Source organism: Macaca mulatta, chromosome 9 (genome assembly GCF_049350105.2).
Source record: "Macaca mulatta isolate MMU2019108-1 chromosome 9, T2T-MMU8v2.0, whole genome shotgun sequence".
Classification (NCBI taxonomy): domain Eukaryota; kingdom Metazoa; phylum Chordata; class Mammalia; order Primates; family Cercopithecidae; genus Macaca; species Macaca mulatta.
The window spans coordinates 78395242-78413619 of record NC_133414.1 but is presented as its reverse complement, the minus strand read 5'-3'; the positions used below and the strand labels follow the sequence as shown (position 1 = coordinate 78413619).

The following is an 18378-nucleotide window of genomic DNA, read 5'->3' as shown; positions in this document are numbered from 1 at the left end:
GTTCTGCCGAAGATCATACAGACAAGCAGAGCCAGCCAGGACGATCCTAATCTATACCCAGCTTCACATTGCTGTAAGCCCCAGCGTAACCAGGACTTGGGTGTTCTCATTTTGGGAGCTTTTTTTGGAAAGATCCCCACATGTGGAAGGCAGAGCGCATACTACAGACAGGAGAGTCAAAAGTGAGAGTCCTACATTCAATCAGAGGAGAAAGCTGACATGGCCAAGCCAAATGAAGGCTCAAAGCCAGATTTCCTTAATTTGGGCAAGCGAAAATTGGGCCGCCTCCACGTCCAGTCATTCTCCAGCGGCCGGGTTTTTCAAAGCTCTGCGCCCGCCCAGTGTCTCGAGAGGAACCTCCCCCAGGGTACCCCAGCTCTGTCGCGGCCGCGCCCAGATGGCCGTCGGGTTCCCCCTCAAGGCCCCCCTGCCGACTCCGCCCTCTGCCGGCCAGGCCCCGCCCGGCCGCTCGCGGTCCCCTCGGCTGACGAACTCACTCCTGCGAGCGAGCGGCGGCGCTCAGCATTGTGGCAGGCGGCTGGGGCCGGCTGGGGCGCCGGAGCCGCAGGCAGCCGCGGGGCTCCGAGAGGCGCACAAGGGCTGGGACTGCGCGGCGCCGCCGCTGCGAGCGCCACTGAGCGGTCGCGCAACTTCGGAGCCACAGCGCCGGAGCTAGGCGAGCGCTCGGAGACCCGGAGCCAGAGGGGCGCGCCGGAGCCTGGTTCGAGAGCCGGCGCCAGGCACCCACCGCGCTCCGAGTGCCAGGGGGCCCTCCGCGCAGCGTGGCTGCCGCTGCCCCCACGGAAGGCACGGGCTGGCGCGGCCGGGCGCCGGGGAGGACGGCGAGGAGGCGGCGGCGGCGGCGAAGACGGCGGCGGCGAGGCTGGGGCCAGGGAGACAGCCCCGGGGGAGAGGCGCCCGAACCGGGCCGCGGGAGCATGTGGACCCGGAGCGGAGCTCGGGACGCGCTGCTGCTGGCACTGCTGCTCTGCTGGGACCCGAGGCTGAGCCAAGCAGGTAGGAAGCGATCGGGCCTGGGGGCACGGGGCTAGGGGACCCTTGCGCCTCACTCTACCCTGAAGTTGAGGTGGTCTTTCGTCGCATCGATGCGCGCAGGGAAAGCGGCAAGGGCGCCCAAGTTAGAATGTAGATTTTACTGCCTCCCAAAGTGGGCAATGGCGCATCCACATAGCGGGAGGGGGGCGCAGGGAAGGGGGTTCACAGTAAACTGAAAGCTCCCTGCTCGCTCCTGAAAGGGATCCCTTCTTCTCCCTGGAAGGGGTGTCGGAGTCAGGGTCTGAGTCTCCGGGAGGATCCGCCTCTTGGGGACCCCCGGCTCTCCGCGCGCCTGGCGTCTGCCCCGAAAAAAATCTGTGGCTACATAAGCAAGGTGTGCGCTCGCTGCCTTACGCCGGTAACTTACTAGTCTGGTCCCGGCTCGCCTAGGCTCTTACACGCTCTAGGGACACGAATCCGCAGACCAGAGGGAGAGAGCGAAAGACCTGCTGAACACGGGAAGGGCTCCGGCAGCCGGGGGAGGCTGGCTTGCAGGGCTCCTGACGCGGGGAGGGCTAGGTCCTGCACACATAGCTTTCCCCGAGATCGCTGGGCCCGCAGGTCTGGATTTTTTTTTTTTTTTTCTGAATGTTGGGGTGTGTGTGTGTGTGTGTGTGTGTGTGCGCGCGTGTGTGAGTTGGATGCGGGCGGGGGTTCCTAGGGATCCTGCGGAGTTTCCTTTTAAATGGGTCACTGACATTCTCGCTGTCCAGGGAACAGACTAGGTGCGCTCTCCTTGGTACAGCGCCCGCTCTGGACCCACAAAGATGACTTCAGCGGACTGGTGGGCTCCTGAAATAAAGTCCCTAATCCGCCTCTCTCGCCGTGGATGAATACGTTTCTCGCTCGTCCTGTAACTGAACCCGGCGTCGCTGGCTGGGCTGCGTTTTCCCGGGGAGGCTGTGGACTGACTGGAGCCAGCCTCTCTCTGGTACCTGAACCCAAGCAAGTGGGCTAGCCACGGCCGCCGGGCGCCTCGGCTCCGGAGCCGGGTGGGGACGGGGACTCCTGCACGGAGTCCTCTCTGAGTTGAGGCTGAGAATGGAGCAGGAAAACTGGAGCAGAAAGTGGACGAGATGACGCAGCCCTCCCCACCTCCTACCTCCTGCTGCGATGTTGACATCCGCCCTTCCCCCCTCCATAGCCAAAGATTCCTCATTCTGGAATTAGTGATTCCCACGGCCAGGAGTGAGAGCTTGGCTTTAGCACATTCCCCACTTTTTTTTTTTTTTTTCCTGGTGCAAGTCCTGTGCAGTAGAGTTACAACACTCAACCATTTGATCCAACTTAATTATGATTTGGGCAGACTCTGGTATTTAAAGCAGTGTTTTGAAGTTGGAAGGTAATGATGGGGATGGGGGAAGGCAGGCTGCTGAATGTCCAACCTTGTTTTAAAGGGTGCAGTTAGACGTGGGAGGTGCTTGGTTGGGGTGCTGGTTTCTGGTTGAAGTGGGGTTGAGCAGATGATTGAAGGGTAGGGTGAAGTCTTTGTAAATGGCACATGGGCAGGGCTGTGTCTTGGGAAGCTGCTTTTGTACCAGCAGGACAGTGGGATCAGGAATAAATACTTAGGTTACCAGGAATGAGAGGCTGCAGTAGGAGAAAGACAAGACTGGTTGGCCTATAGTTCTCTGGGTGGGTGGGCTTAGCCAGGAAGGCTGGGGGTGGCCTGCATTTCCTGCTTAACAAAGCATCCAGCCCCCACCTTCCCCAGAAGAAACCCCAGGCCCAGGGCTTTGACGGATTTGGGCACGAATGGTGCCCAGTCAGAAATGGCCTCTAATACCCGGCTTTGATTTCTCACCAGCGAGCAGAAGCAGTGTTGGAATTGTGCTCATTACTTAGCGCGGCAGGAGCTGCCTGCCCACCAGCCTGGAGAGGGGCCAACTGGTGGGGTCTGCCTGCAGCCTTCTCATTGCCCAGAATGTGTGGCCCTTAGAAACCTGCCTTCAGGAGGGAGAACATGTCCCTTCCTCCCACACAATCTTTTTTCTCTAATGCCACAGGCACAGAGCATCATTCTTTCAGAATGTTCTTTGGGTTTTTCCAGTGGATCTTTCACAAGCCCCATTTCACTGATGGGGAAAATCAAGGCCAGAGTGTTGGCTTTCTCCAAATCTTGCCTTCACTTGGCCACAGATTGAAGACTTGTGTGAAGGGCTCTTGTCCAATAGCCAGGCTGATTCAAGCCCAGCAGACCCTCCCTCCCATTCTTATCCACCCACCCCTCTGCCATGAGCCTCATAACAAACTGAGGCAGGCGAGGCTCTCCCTGCAGAGATGGATCTTTACTAGGGGTGTCCAAGCTCCCCTCAAGTGGCAGGCACCTCTCTCTCCTTTTCCCCACCCTGACCCCATCCCTGGTGAATATGGGAATGAGCTCCCTTTACAGCACTGAGAATTTTTTTAAGCTGTAAAGTCTGATGGTGGAGAAATCAAAACTGGAACCATAAAGCCCCAGACCCTTAGAAGGTGATTCAGCAAGTGACTAGCCAGAAAAAAAGGCCACTTCAAAAGCTCTGGTTGGCCCTGGAAATCTCCTCCCACCCCACCTTTCAGTCCTTCCTGGAGCTTTTAATGAGCCTTTCCATGGCCTCTGGCTGGGATGGTTGAGAAGGAGTTGAGGTGTCAAGATAATACTTCTTTTTAAGGTGCAATTAAAATCAGAGTTTTTGTAGTGTCTGCTTGGTGTGTGTGTGTGCATGTGTGTGCTCGTGTGCACGCACTTGAGCACACACAATGGTAGCCTGTCCTCGTCTCCCTCTGCACTCACTGTAGCAAACACCCATCTCACTTAAACAAATGGAAAATCAAGTGTCTTAATGGGTTTTCTCATTAAAGTGAAAGTACCACTGCAGGGGAGCAATTTCTCCTGTAATCTCTCTCCTCCACCTCTCTCCCCTCCCCCGCAAACAGGGAATTCTGTAGGATAAAACAGTTCCCCTCTTTTCCAATCCACTTATTTAACTGTTGACACTTTGGTACAGGCCAACTTGCCCAAGGTCACATTGGGACTCACCGGTAGCACCAGGACTTGAACTGAGGCCTCACAACCTCAGTCTAGTGCTTCTAGCTCCTTCATCCCACCTGGACTGGAGACCCACCATCATGGGTGTGGGCTTGAGACTCTGAAATTGAGGCACCACTTAAGGCAGGCAGCTAAAGATAATATTGCTTCGATGGCTGCTTTAGACTGGAACTCATGGCAGGATGGAGGAAAGAGGTTGAGAGTTGGGAGGGTGGAGAGGTGTTCCAGGAGAGGGGAACAGGGCAGAGCCGAAGGTCTGCCACCAGGCAAGTGCCCAGAGGTGGCTGTCCCGACCCCCAGCATTGGCCTCCTGAGCAACTGCCCTGACCTGGGGAAGGGAGACAGGTCCCAAGTCAAGCTCCCTTGGGCTGCATGGCCAAATAAACATTAGCATTTTAGAGCTCTGCACCCATTTGTACAGTTGGGGACAGAATATGTTTTTACCTTTTACTTATATTCAAAGCTTTGGGAGCCAGTGTCCTGTCCTCCCCCACCTCTCTTTGTTGTTGAGTTTCTCCTGGACCAAAGGTCTTGTGACCCTTTTCCTGGGTGTCAGGCTTAAGATGAGGCCTGCCTCCTCCTCCTGATTCCCTGAGCCACGGAGGTTTTCTAAGGAGGTTTGTGGACTGCCTAAGATTTTGGGGATGGGCTGGGGGGAGGTGGATCCTTTCCATTCCAAGAGCTCTCAGACAAGGTGAGTGATTCTGAATAGACAGTGCTGGGAACCTCCCTCCCCCAGGGCCCACAGGCAGGAGGTCTTTTGACCCTCAGAGTTGGGGTTGGGTGGAAAGCAGACAGCTTGGAGGCCACTGCCGCCTTCAGGAAAGGGCAGAGGAGGCTGGGTCATAGGCTGGGACTTGGGGGTGGGAGCCTGGGCCCATGGAAACTGCTGCCTGGGCAGATGGCCCCCAGAGGGTAGGGAAGAGAAAGCCGGCGCTCAGGCCAGAGCTGGCGCTTCTCTGGCGTCCTCCTCCTTCTCCTCCTCACCAGTTTCCTAAACAGCTTCCACAAATAGAGTCATTAAAGCTGTGAAGGCAAAATGAAACCAAACAAGTGCGTTCTGTGCTTTTCTGTTTCTTATTTTTTTAAGGAAATTAAAAATACCGTAATTAGAATAATACAAGGAGAGAGCACTTTCCGGAAGGCCTGGGGTATGGGCACTTCCCACCCACTGGGTTGGCTACAGAGGTTGGGGCTGGGGCGCCACCTCCCGCCCCGTTAGGGTCTGTGATCCGCCGGGGGCGCCGCGGGCTTTTCCCCCGGCTCCATGCATCCCGGCGCTGGCCTCGGCCCCCGACTGGGAGTTGGGTGGCGCTGGATTGTAACTCCGGCCGGAACCGCCGCAGCCGCTGCGCCCCCGCGGGCAGACAAGCCCGGGCGGAGCGCGCTAAGCCACAGGTCCCCGTGGCGTTCCTCCTGGTCTTCGGGGATGCTAATGGCAGCGAAAATATTTGCTGAAGTGCCGGCATAAATCAGCCGTCTCCCCGCTTCCCCACCCCCACCCCTTTTGTTTCCTCTTCCTTCTCTCCAAAAAGCGCTGGGCTGCTGCGAGCGCCCGAATTTACCTTTTCCAACTAAGCGGCCTGATTAGCATCTCCGCCGCTTGGGGGGCTGGATTCTACCTTCTCCTGCGCCCCCCACCCCCAGTCCCCATCTCCACCTCCCTCCCCAGCCGAGCTAAATCGGTCCGCTGGAGCCCCGGGAGCTCTAACACCACCGCCTAGCGAGTGAGTGCGCGGAGCCGCCCTCCTTCTCACCTCCCAGAACAGGCTGCCCCCAGCGCTTGCAACTTACCCCTTCGCGGCGCCGCACGGCTTGGCTCGCTTCTCCAAGAAGGCAGGCTTGTGGGTGTGAGGGTATGTATTAAGGAGTGTGTGGGGGGGTGAGAACGTGTATTAAGCAGGTGGGCGGAGGTGGGAGTTTGCAGTTGGAGGGGAGGGTGGGTGTGGTGTTGCATTGGGGTGTCAGGTGTGTGTGGGGGCGAGCCATGCACTGGGTGTGTGCTACAGGATGGATGCGTGTTTGAGGAGGGCTGTGCCTTTTGTAACTCAGGATGTGTGGTGTATAGACTGTGTGTGTGTTTGGGTATGTGGGGAGTGGGCAATGTCACATGGGCACACTTGTGGTGTGTTTGTGTATAAATAGGTATGTGTAATGTGGAGACAGTGAGTCACCGCCAGGCATGGGAAGCTCCATCCATTGTATTCTATTGGGGATTCCACTTCGGGATGGGACACAGGCCACTTGCCCGTCAGCACTTAAGAGACCTCATTTTGCCCCGCACCTGCACTGTGAGCAGGGTTTGGCCTGGCTCTGCTGTTGGAAGGGCAGAGGACAGCTTCCCCTGCTGAGTGTGGATGGGACAGGCTTGCATGAAGGTGGGTCCTAGTGCTCCAGGGGGAGGAAAGTTGGCAGAGATGGACCCTAAGCCAGCCCAGCAGCTTGGGCTACTGCCCCCCGGAAGACCAGGGTCCCAGACCTGGAGTCTCCTGCAGTTGACTCCCAGCTTCCCCAGAGCATGGGAGCAGCTGCGGTTTGGAGATCTGCTCTCTGACCTGGGTCAGCTTATGCTTCAGCCTGTCTCCCCCAAGGGGAGTGAGTTCGCCTCTAGAGTTTGCTGGAGAAGGGGCCAGCAGAGCTTGAGTGGGTGGGATCCCCAGTGGAGGACCCCATCTCAGGCTGACGTGGCTGGGGCCTGGAACTCTCAGTGGTGGCAATTGAAAGAGGACAGACACACCCACACACATGCTGGACTCCACTGTCCTTACCACTTTCTTGGTCACAGAAGCGCTTCCCTGCTTTCCCAGGGCTGTCCACAGGAAGGACTTCCATCACTTCAACTCTAGGATAAGATGGACTGTTCCGGAGCAGGGAAGCCTACAGGAAAATCACAGTCCCTCCCCCGACCCTGGTGTGCATGTTGCTTTACAGTTTACAAAACTCTTTTATATGTGCAATCTCACTTTGTCCTTATAAGAACCCACCGAGGAGGTGGAGGCTTTCACTTAGGAGGCTGAAGAGGCAGGACTGGGACCCAGGTTTGTATTAGTCAGGGTTCTCTAGAGGGACAGAACTAATATATATATAAAGGAGAGTTTATTAAGTATTAACTCACAAGATCACAACATCCCACAATAGGCCGTCTGCTGGCTGAGGAGCAAGGAGAGCCAGACTGAGTTCCAAAACCGAAGAACTTCGAGTCTGATGTTCGAGGGCAGGAAGCATCCAGCACGGGAGAAAGATGTAGGCTAGGAGGCTAAGCCAGTTTCTCGTTTCACATTTTTCTGCCTGCTTATATTCTAGCCCTGCTGGCAGCGGATTAGATGGTGCCCACCCAGATTAAGGGTGGGTCTGCCTTCCCCAGCCCACTGACTCAAATGCTAATCTCCTTTGGCAGCACCCTCACACACACACCCAGGATCAATATTCTATATCCTTCCATCCAGTCAAGTTGACACTCAGTATGAACCATCACAAGGTCAGAACTCCTAAGCAGCCCTGGTGACAGCCCTCGAGGAGGTGCTGTCTGTAAGGGATGCTGATGTCCACTCTAGAAATGTTAAGTGGCATTCAGAGCATTGCGGATGCCATGTGAGAGTGACAGATGATATGCAAGGGAGAGCATAGCAGAGCCAAAGTTGTAAGGCATGGGGCTTCCTGGGGCGGGTGATGAGTGCCAGACCTTTACTCTGTCCTTTTCCGGTCCTTCTGAGAGCATGTCCTGAAGAGAGGATGGGATGGGGGGCTAGCCAGCTGGGCATGTGGGCAGGGGTGCCAGCCGACCTCTCCCTACTCTTGGGAAATTTGCCCCTGTTAGCATCTGCGGTGTTTACCATCCTGGGGTGAACACCAGTCTTGGGGAACAGACCCTCTAGCCCATTCCACCTCCCAGCATCCCAGGTTCAACTGAACGTGTGTGCTTGGGTCACGAGTCCTCTCAGCTGCTTCTGACTCTGTGGGCTAGGACTGTGGCAGGGCCTGGAGGCAAAAGGCTGCCTTCTTCTTGGATCTCTCTGTGTGGCTCCCAAAGGTGAAACGAGCCCAGAAAATACTTTCTAAGCACTGGCAGGGATCATATTGGGGGTGGAGACTTGGGGAGGTATTTCTCTACCTTTGCCCTTCCCCCACCAGAGAACACAAAGTGGGTAAGAAGGGGAACGGTGGAATCCTCTGCCTAGCACTTCTGTGAGCCATTTGCCAGGGGTAGGGGTGGGGAGATCCTTTGTCATCACCACCTCTGGGAACCCCCAGCTGCTCTGTTTCCACACACACCTCTCACCGGGGCCTTAGCTGCAGGTGCAGAAGAGTGCATGGCATTGCCAATTGGAATTCTGAGGGGTTAACATGGCCTCCCAGCATTGTCATTGACTACGTGGTGACGTTGGGCAGCTCACCTAACTGGACTGTACCTCCATTTTCTCATCTGTAAAATGGGGGTAATAACATCATCCTCAGAATTGCCTTGAGAGTCTCATGAGCTGATGTATGGAAAAGCCCTTAACACAGTGCCCGGCACACAGCAAGCACTTAGGGCCTGTTGGCACGCAGCCTGCCCCAGAGAGAGCCCAGCGATGCATCATCATCTTCCTCAATGGGAGTGAAAGCTGGGAGGTCAGGGCCAGGAGTCTCAGCCACTCCTGGCCGAGGAGTTAGGAGACTCTGGCTCTTGATCTTCATTTGCTGTGAGACCTTGGGCAAATGCCTTTCCCTCTCTGCGTTCTGATTGTTTGGTTTCCCTTCCTATCTGTAAGTCTGGAGTGGGGCAGAGGTGGAAGGATGATCCATACAGGATGTGGGGTTTTCATCTGGTTCTATCTGAAGAGGCCCCAGCAGTCAGAAAGAAACAGAGGTAGCCGAGGCCCAGAACCACTTGTGTTTACAGAGGCCTCTCCAGAAAGTCAATATATTGACTGGAATGCCCTTGCATGCATTATGCGGCCCTGGGTGTCTCTCTCACCGAAGCCGTAAATCACCCTCTGGGAACTTGGTCCCTTTTTCCTGCTCCATAAGCGTCTCCTGCCTCAGAGACTGAGAACCCCAGATGCCAAGCAGGGCCCAGGAGGTAGAGAAGGGCCCCACTGGCAGAGGCAGCCTGGGCATGTGTGAGTAAGGGCCCGTGGTCCCCCACCCTTGTCATCCACTCCAAAGCTCAAGTACACCCTGCTGAGGGTGTGTTAGGGACAGACTTTGCAGACGTGGCCCCCGTGTCATGCATGGCTTCATTTCTCAGAGGCCGGGGGAAGCCAATCTTGAGGGTTGGGGAATGAGGACTCCTGTCTCCACATAGGATATCGGAACACCAGCCCACCCTAAAACCTGATGCACATGCCCATTCATTCAGCCTGGGCAAGTGCTGAGCTCTGTGGTCAGAAGCTAAAAAACCATGGGCCTGACTCTTGAAGAACTGATGGGCTTTGTGCTGCTGCTTGAAGCATGGGCCAAGTGCCTGGCCTGTGATGCTGGGGTACAAGGGGGGTTAGGGTGATGCAAGAGAGCAACCATTCAAGATGAGCCAAGATGTATGTGTCTTGGGAGGGGTCTTGCGTGATGTTTAGAGGGCAGGCTGTGCAGTCACATTACTTGGGTTCAAATCCTGGCAGTGCCACCATCTGGCTGTGTGTCTTAGAGCAAGTTGCCTACCCTCTCTGAGCTTAGTTCTGAGCTTAGTTCCTTCATTTGTAAAATGGGAGTAGTAACACCAATCTCATTAGATTTGGGGATAGATGAGATCATGCGTAAAAGTGCTCTGCATATTCTGAAGTGCTCAGTGACATTCACTGTCATCATCATCATCATCGTCATCATTATCATCATCATGTGGGCACCGTGTATTGGGTGGAATGAAGGGAAATGTCTCAATGTTGAGAGGAAGAAGCTCTTGTGGCCTGGGTGGTCAGAAAAGGCTTCCTGGAAGAGGGAAGGTTTGCACTTAACTGGCGCTTGAGAGATGAGAGACTTTGGGTAAATGGAGAGTGTGACCCTGGTAGGGGATGTGTACGTGAAGGTATGGGTGGGACTGTCTGGCACATCTACCTAGGAGACAAATTCTACATTCAGGTTCTGACTCGTGTCTGATCATCTAGCAACTCAAGACTTCCAGGGCCAGAGGTCTGTTAGTACAGTGGGAAAAGGCCCAGGCTTTAGGATTTGAATCTTCCAGAGGTGGCTTACCCTCTGTGCCTCAGCTTCCCAATTCATGAGATAGGCACGATTCTACCTTCGTCAGGTGCTGATGTGACGTGAACTAACACATATGCAGTCTTGGCAGAGTGGGTGCTCTGTGCATTTCCATTGCCTTCCCTTCTCTTCCTGCCCCTCGTCCACTCCCCCCACCCCCAATCTGGCTGACCCCTGGATAGGACTAGGGCTGGGCCTGGGCCCTGATTCTCTCCCTATGCATCTCTGGGCAGAACAGGGGGACAGAGGGTCCCAAAGTGGCAGTTTCCAGGTTGGCCAGAAAGCCAGGGAGAGGGGCAGGAAGAGAGAGGCTGCTTTTTCTGGTCCCTGGTACTCACCTGGGCCTGCCCTGACCCAGGAGGCATCCCCAGGGGGTCTTCTGCTGAGATCACCCAGGAGCCTGCAACCCCCAGAGGCCACAAGCGGTATCAGGAGGCATTACTGCCTTCAGGAGACAACACCCAAGGAAAGCAGTTCTGTAATGCGATCAGAGGCGTCCGCCTGCCTGGCTGGGGACCTGGACACCCATGCAGGATGCAGAGCTTACAAGAAATTGAGTCAGGAATTCCAGGAAAGTTGTCCGTGGCCCCCTCCCCCATCCCTGTCCCACCTTTGGTCATTCTGTGACACAGCAGGGCAGAGTGAGATTGGGAGTGAGCAGTGACCTCTGGTGGGTGGGAGTCTGTCGGATGGGACAGCCTGCATTCTTTCCTTGTCACCAAGCCAGGGCTCCAGGGTTGGGGAGACAGGTTCAGCAGGGGCAGGCAAGATGGATTGAAACTACTAGGTGATGGCAGAGCAGTCATGGCACTAGGTGACTAGGGAGGCTGGGTCTGATTTTGCTTACTCGTGTGTGTTCCTGGCACCCGGAAGGTACTGGGTAAATCTCTGTAGAACGGATGAATGACAACTCATGGTCAGACCTCACTCACCCAAGAGGTAGCTGTGATTTTGTCCCAGCTGTTCATGGACCTGCTGCTGTGGATGAGTAACCAAAGAATTAGAAGATTTTTCATTCCCTTGCTTCCAGCCTTCCCCTCCTGCCTGCCTGCCTCCCTCCCTTCATTATCTGCTGCTTGCTTTCTTTGAACACTTACTGTGTACCCGGCACGGTGGAAGCCAGAGCCAAGTCTTCAGTGATCAGAGCCCCTAGGTTGGAAGGAATTTATTCACTAAATTCAGTGGAGCCACGGAGAATTAACCAAGTTTTGCAGTCAAGTGCCCTTGGCCCCTTTACATAGAGAAAGCAGACTGGCACAACACCTGCTGGGCTGGTAAACTTTGTGCTTATGTGCAAGGTGGCCCTTGTAAGGCACAGCCGGTCCAGGCCACTTTAAATGTTTGTTTCCTACTTGTAGCCACAAGCCCATTATCACTTCTCTCCACCTTGCCTTCCTGTGGCTCAAGAGAATGCCCACCGCATGGACAACAGACTCTGAGGCCTGAGAGCAAGTGTGGGCTGAGCAGGTATATCTAAAGGCCATGGCCAGATCTGACTCCAGGCCTCAGCCCTCTATAGTGACTGCTACCAGCTTCTTATCAGGATCTGGGCTTGGTGCAGGAGAGCAGTTCTGGCCATGGGGTCTGGCTGATCCAGACTCTCGGTGGCACCATGTCCCGTACTGACATCTTTGGGAGTAAACATCCCCAGGCAGCAGCAAGCCTGGCCCAGTGACCATCCTCAGCTGGTGGCTCACTGGTCCTTGTCAGGGGCCTCTGCCAGAGGCTGATTTGGAATTCCTCCCTGGCAGCCCAGGAAAGCCAGGGCTGCTGGGCACAGTGACCCCTGCTGCAAATTTGATCCAGCCCCACATTTTCCTCCCGGTCCATCCCACTTCTGACTTCTGTATAGGCACACACACACACACACACACACACTGACAGCAGAAAAAGCCCCAAGTTGAGAATTGGGAAAACTGGATTCTTTTTTTTCTTTGGAAATAAAATACTAGATTCTAATCCTAGCCATGTAGCTAGCTAATTTGCTTTGTGACATTGGACTAGTCCTTTCCCTTCCTCTGTCCAAATGAAGAGGTTCTGCCCTGGAATCAGAAAACCTGAGTTCAAGTCCTGGCCCCATCACGAACTACAATTTCATGAGCCACACTATAAAGTGTGCCCCCTGACTGGTTGTGGGGACATTAGAGGAAATGGGCATGGTCAGTAAAGGTCACTTTTCTTTCCTTTCCACCCAGAGGGAAATCCACAAATTGCTGGATCCTGCCTTCTAGCAGGATTTTGCATTGCTGGATCCCAAATCCACAGAACCCGCCTTCTTTCTTTCTGGTATTCCCTTCTTGACATGGCATATTAGACATAAGGTAGAGTGGGGTTATCCTAGGGACTTCTGAGATGCCTTCCAGCCGTCAAAGCCCATCGCTGTAAAGGACCGTGGGTACAGTTCAGGAAGGCCTGTGGAGTGACTTGGTAATCATCTGGGGGTCATCAGCAAGGGGAGAGCCTGCCTTGTTGTACACATTTGGAAAGAGCACTGGACTAGGAGTCTGGAATCTTCAGCTCTAAGGCCAAATCTGTCTCTGTGCGATAGGCAAATCTCACCCACCTTCTTAGAGCCTCAGTTTACCCATCACCAAAAGGAACAAAAGAAGCTGAATGCCAGGTAGGGCCAAGTGAGAAAACACCCAGAGAGGTGCTTCAGAAACTGTTCTCCAAACCCCCAGGGGTCGCTGATCTGAGGCAGCAGGAGGCCTACAGAACAGCCCCTGGACTATGTGGTGCATCCTGGGAACTGCTGCCTGTGTGGCAGGGATGGGAGGGCCCACATGCCCATTTCGCTGGCTTCTCCCATGCGGGGCTGACCACAGCTATTGAGCTAAGTGACAAGAGTTTTGGCCACTTCTCATCCATCTTTGTGTCCCCATACCCTGACCCCATCGCACACCCCACATCCCAGAGCAGAGGAGGCCCGGGTGCCACGTCAGAGATGGTTAGTGTCAGTGCCGGGTTTGATGCTGTCTGAGCCAGCACACCATCTGCCATGCCCACCAGAAGTTACATAATCCCTCGGCCGGCTGCCCATTCTTAGAAAACGGGGCAGGCAGGACCAGCAGGGAGTAGAGAGTTAGAGTTTTCTTGTCTGCATTTTGTTCCCTCTCAGCCCACCACATCCCTGGACCAGTCTTCGCTCTCTGAGTTGCTCCCACACTGTTTAGAGCCTGAGACGTAAATGCCAAGGCAGAGAGAGGCTCACGTTGGAAGGGGACATGGGTCGTGAGGACTGCTTGCCACCATGCCACACAGACTCCAGGACACCCTGCAGATATGCCTGCTGGCAGCACACCTGGCTGGCCACGCCTTGCCAGTTCCTCACACCGCTCCTCTGCTGAGCCTGTGGTAGGTTGAGGAGGACCACTCAAGCTTCTAGGACAAACAGAGTCTCCCCTCCACCCCCTAGTTCCTGCAGAGATATTCCCTTTCCAAAATCTTATCAGATCATAAGCATTTTTATTTATTTTTATTTTATTTTATTTTATCTTTTATTTTTGAGACTGAGTCTCGCTCTATCACCCAGGCTGGAGTATAGTGGCACCATATCGGCTCACTGCAATCTCTGCCTCCCAGGTTCAAGCAATTCTCATGCCTCAGCCTCCCAAGTAGCTGGGATTACAGGTGCCCACCACCACTAGACCTGGCTAATTTTTGTATTTTTAGTAGAGATGGGGTTTCACCAAGTTGGCCGGGCTGATCTCAAACTCCTGACCTCAAGTCATCCGCCTGCCTCAGCCTCCTAAAAGTGCTGGGATTACGGGCATGAGACACCTCGCCCAGCCCATAAGCATTTTTAATAACTGAATAACAGCCAGATAACACCACCCATGTATCATTAGGGTCTTTGGAATCCCCGAGACCCAAGATCCCTTCCTGTCTCCTTCATTTGCTGGCTGCATGATGTTTGCCAGGCAACTTTACTCTTGTTTGGGTCAGTTTCCTCATCAGTGAAATGGAAATTATGAAGCCTGCTTCCCAGAGCTGCCTTAAGGATGGAATCAGATAATACTTGGAGAGGACAGAGAAAGTATTTAGTGATGGTAGCTCTGATCAGCGGCATCCAATTCCATTCTCTCTATTTTTTTTTGAGACGGAGTCTCGCTCTGTCGCCCAGGCTGGAGTGCAGTGGCACAATCTCAGCTCACTGCAAGCTCCGCCTCCCGGGTTCACACCATTCTCCTGCTTCAGCCTCCTGAGTGGCTGGGATTACAGGCGCCCGCCACCACACCCAGCTAACTTTTTGTATTTTTAGTAGAGACGGGGTTTCACCGTGTTAGCCAGAATGGTCTCGATCTCCTGACTTCGTGATCCATCCGCCTCGGCCTCCCAAAGTGCTGGGATTACAGGTGTGAGCCACTGTGCCCAGCCTTCCATTCTCTCTTTTTAACATCATGACCAGATCTGATTTATTGCAGGAATGCAAGAGTGGTTCCAAATGATATTTGATAACATGCCAAATTAATATCATGTTCCATATTAATGAATCTGAGGAAACAAAATCATATTATTATCTTCATAGATGCTGAACAAAGCTTGGATAAAATACTACACTAAAAGAAATAGGAATTAAGGGATACTTTTTAAATGAGACAGAGAGAGAGAGAGACAGAGAGAGAGAGAGATACCATGGAATACTATTCAGTCATAAAAAGGAATGAAATAATGGCATTCACAGCAACCTGGATGGAGTTGGAGACCATTATTCTTTTTTTTCTTTTTTTTTTTTTTTGAGAAGGAGTCTTGCTCTGTTGCCCAGGCTGGAGTGCAATGGCACGATATCAGCTCACTACAACCTCTGCCTCCCGGGTTCAAGCAATTCTCCTGCCTCAGCCTCCTGAGTAGCTGGAATTACAGGTGTGTGCCACCATGCCTGGCTAATTTTTGTATTTTTAGTAGAGACGGGGTTTCACCATGTTGGCCAGGCTGGTCTCGAACTCCTGACCTCAGGTGATCTGCCCGCCTCAGCCTGCTGGGATTCCAGGTGTGAGCCATCACGCCTGGCCAGAGACCATTATTCTAAGTGAAGTAACTCAGGAATGGAAAACCAAAAATCATATGTTCTCACTTATAAGTGGGAGCTAAGCTATGGGGATGCAAAAGCATAAGAATGATATAATGGACTTTAGGGAGATGGGGGAAGTGTGGGAGGGGGTGAGGGATAAAAGACTACACATTGGGTACGGTGTGCACTGCTTACATGATGGGTGCATCAAAATCTCAGAAATCACCACTGAAGAACTTATTATCCATGTAACCAGATACCACCTGTTCCCCAAAAACTATTGAAATAAAATAAAAATAAAAATAAATAAAAATATATTTATATACACACATACCCTAGTCCTAAAGCTAGTATCTTAATTAATGGGGAAACACTAAAGGTACTTTCAGTAAGATCAGTAATAGATACCCTGCTAGTATTCACCTCTGCTAGTATTCACCTCTGCTAGTATTCACCTCTGCTAGTATTCACCTCTGCTAGTATTCACCTCTGCTAGTATTCACCGCTAGAGGCATTAGCGAATGTGATTAAATGAGAGAAGTCTATTAGAAGCATTAGAAAGGGATAAAGAAGAAGTAAAACTATTCCTACCAGATAGCAAAACATACTGTAAAGCCTCTGTAATTAAAACAGTGTGCTTACTGGTGTGTGAATTAGCAAATAGACCAAAGAGAATAGTAAGTTCAGAATTAGACCCAAATGTCTATGGAAATACAGTATATAACAAAGGTGGTATCACAGGTCACTGCGGTTAAGACAGACTTTTTAATAGATGGTGCTCGGACTATTGGGTAGCTATGTGGGGAAAGGTAAAATTTGATTCAAGTCTCACACCATACAGAGAGATGAGCTCCAAGTGGATTTGGGATCTAGATGTAAACAACGATACAACTAGTAAATGAAAACATGGGCAAATTCCTTTTTAAACTTGGGGGTGGGAAAGGCTTTCTAACTATGACTTAAGATCTAGAGGCAAGGCCGGGTGCGGTGGCTCAAGCCTGTAATCCCAGCACTTTGGGAGGCCGAGACGGGCGGATCACGAGGTCAGGAGATCGAGACCATCCTGGCTAACACGGTGAAACCCCGTCTCTACTAAAAAAATACAAAAAAAATAGCCGGGCGAGGTGGTGGGCGCCTGTAGTCCCAGCTACTCGGGAGGCTGAGGCAGGAGAATGGCGTGAACCCGGGAGGCGGAGCTTGCAGTGAGCTGAGATTGTGCCACTGCACTCCAGCCTGGGCGACAGAGCGAGACTCCGTCTCAAAAAAAAAAAAAAAAAAAAAAAAGATCTAGAGGCAATAAAAAAACTAATCAGTTTTATTACATGAACATTTTTAAATTTTTGACCAAAAAAAAAAAAAAATCACAGAACACCTTAAACAAAGTCAAAAGACAAAGTACTTGACAAACTGAGAGAAATATTCAAAACATATGCCACAGACGAAGGGCTGATATTTATAGTATATAAAGGGCTCTTAAATACCAAGGAACAAAGGATCAAGCCCTAACAGAAAGGTGGAAAAAAAGACACGAGCAGACAATTCACAAAATAAGATAGAACAATGAGCCTGAAACACTCACTCGGAATTACAGAAACACATACTGTAAAACTCCGAGATACCATTTCTCACTTACCAGATGGGAAAGCATTAAACACTGTGGCCTCGCATTCAGTTGTGGAGGGGGGCTTGAGCCCACGAGGGCGCCCACGGGGCCTGCTCTGTGCCCACCTTGGCCATTGTGTATGCATTGTCTCATTCAGTCCTTGCGATGACTCTGGGAGGAAGGTCTTAGCAGAAGAGCAAAATGGGGCTCGGGGAAGTGAAGTGACCGACCCTAATCTAGCTTTTAGTGTCAGGGCCTCATCTGGATTCAGCCCTAGCCTTTGGACTCCAGATTCAGTGCTCCTTCCGTGAGCCTACCCTACACCCACTTCCCGAGGCAGGGACTGGGCCTTATCCCCTGCGCCCCTCCCTCAATGCCCAGGGAGTGCTGGATGCTCTGGAGTTACTTGTGGAGTGACTGGGTGGTGAGGGAATCGCACTTGGAGCTGCTTTATAAAATGCAGACTCCTCCACCGACGTGATTGTTGTCTCCCTCAAGAGCTGTTGATTGATGGACGGAACTGGGCTTTTCCCACAGGCCAGTCAGCCAGCCCCAGTCAGCCCCTTTGCCATTTTAAGGATTGGTCAGGAAGAGTGGGTGTTTGTGGGTGCATGGGGAGCAACAAGCCCCAGGGGCAGATCAGCTGGTCTGCTGGAAAAGAGGCTGAGCCAGACCTCAGCTCCTACAGAGAGTGGAGGAGACCCTGGGAGGATGGTGGGGGCATGATTGCCGGAAGGTCCTGCTCCAAGCCTGAGAATTCTGCTTACCAGTCAGTAAGTTTTTTATTACACCCTTGACAGTGTCCTCCTCCCACCTTGCCCCCGGATCCTGAGGAGCCTGCAGAGGGCGGGGCAGGGCCCACTGAGGGTCCGACCCCTCCAGGGAAAGGGGCCGCCGGAAGTGTGGATCAAGCCATCCACCCTCCTTCCCATCACAGCCCACTGGACCAGAGCGCTTGCCCGAACCCCCAGAGGCCCTGATCTCTGCTGGAAGAGCAGGCTAAACAGAAATTCCCTGGGACCCTGGGGCATCTCCCTCTCACCTCCCTGGACTTCCTTTCCAAGGCTCCTTCTAGGCAGTTGTTGTGCTTCTGGGCAGGGCGTGTAGTTCTCAGAGCTTCTTAGGAACGGCAGTCTGGTAGACCCTATAAAGGGGTGCATGAGGGCCCCGTGTCCCCTTGGCTTGAGTAAGAGCTGGTGATGAGAATCAGCCCCATGCCATCTCTGGCTGTCCCACCATTGCTGGTCAAGGTGATTCCTGTTGCTCCCAGGCACAGAGCACTCATGCAAAAACACCTTCTTATTGACTCTGAGCTTCTCAAGAGCCCCACAAAGTCATCAGGGGGCGTGTTTCCACTGCCCTTTTATGGCTGGGGAAACTGAGACAGAGCTACCTCCTAACCTACACTGTTACCATCTGACTTTTCACTCTACTGCCTCCTCTCTGCTCTTGTCTTGGTTTGGTGGCTCAGAAAGGTGAAGAAAAGAAGCATTGTAGACCATT

General features: G+C 53.0%; 1 protein-coding gene across 2 annotated transcripts in view; it reads left to right on the top strand.

Annotated features, from left to right (window-relative positions):
• The first annotated feature begins 495 nt into the window (after nucleotides 1–495).
• The window catches only part of UNC5B (unc-5 netrin receptor B), a 91426-nt gene continuing 73543 nt past the window's right edge, over nucleotides 496–18378 (top strand). For both annotated transcript variants that reach the window (XR_013398096.1, XM_015147432.3), the window contains exon 1: nucleotides 496–1017. Coding sequence is in view for 1 of the 2 variants with exons in the window: in XM_015147432.3 (XP_015002918.3) it covers nucleotides 939–1017 (79 nt within the window). In the remaining variant the exon portion in view is untranslated. The remainder of the gene's footprint in view (nucleotides 1018–18378) is intronic.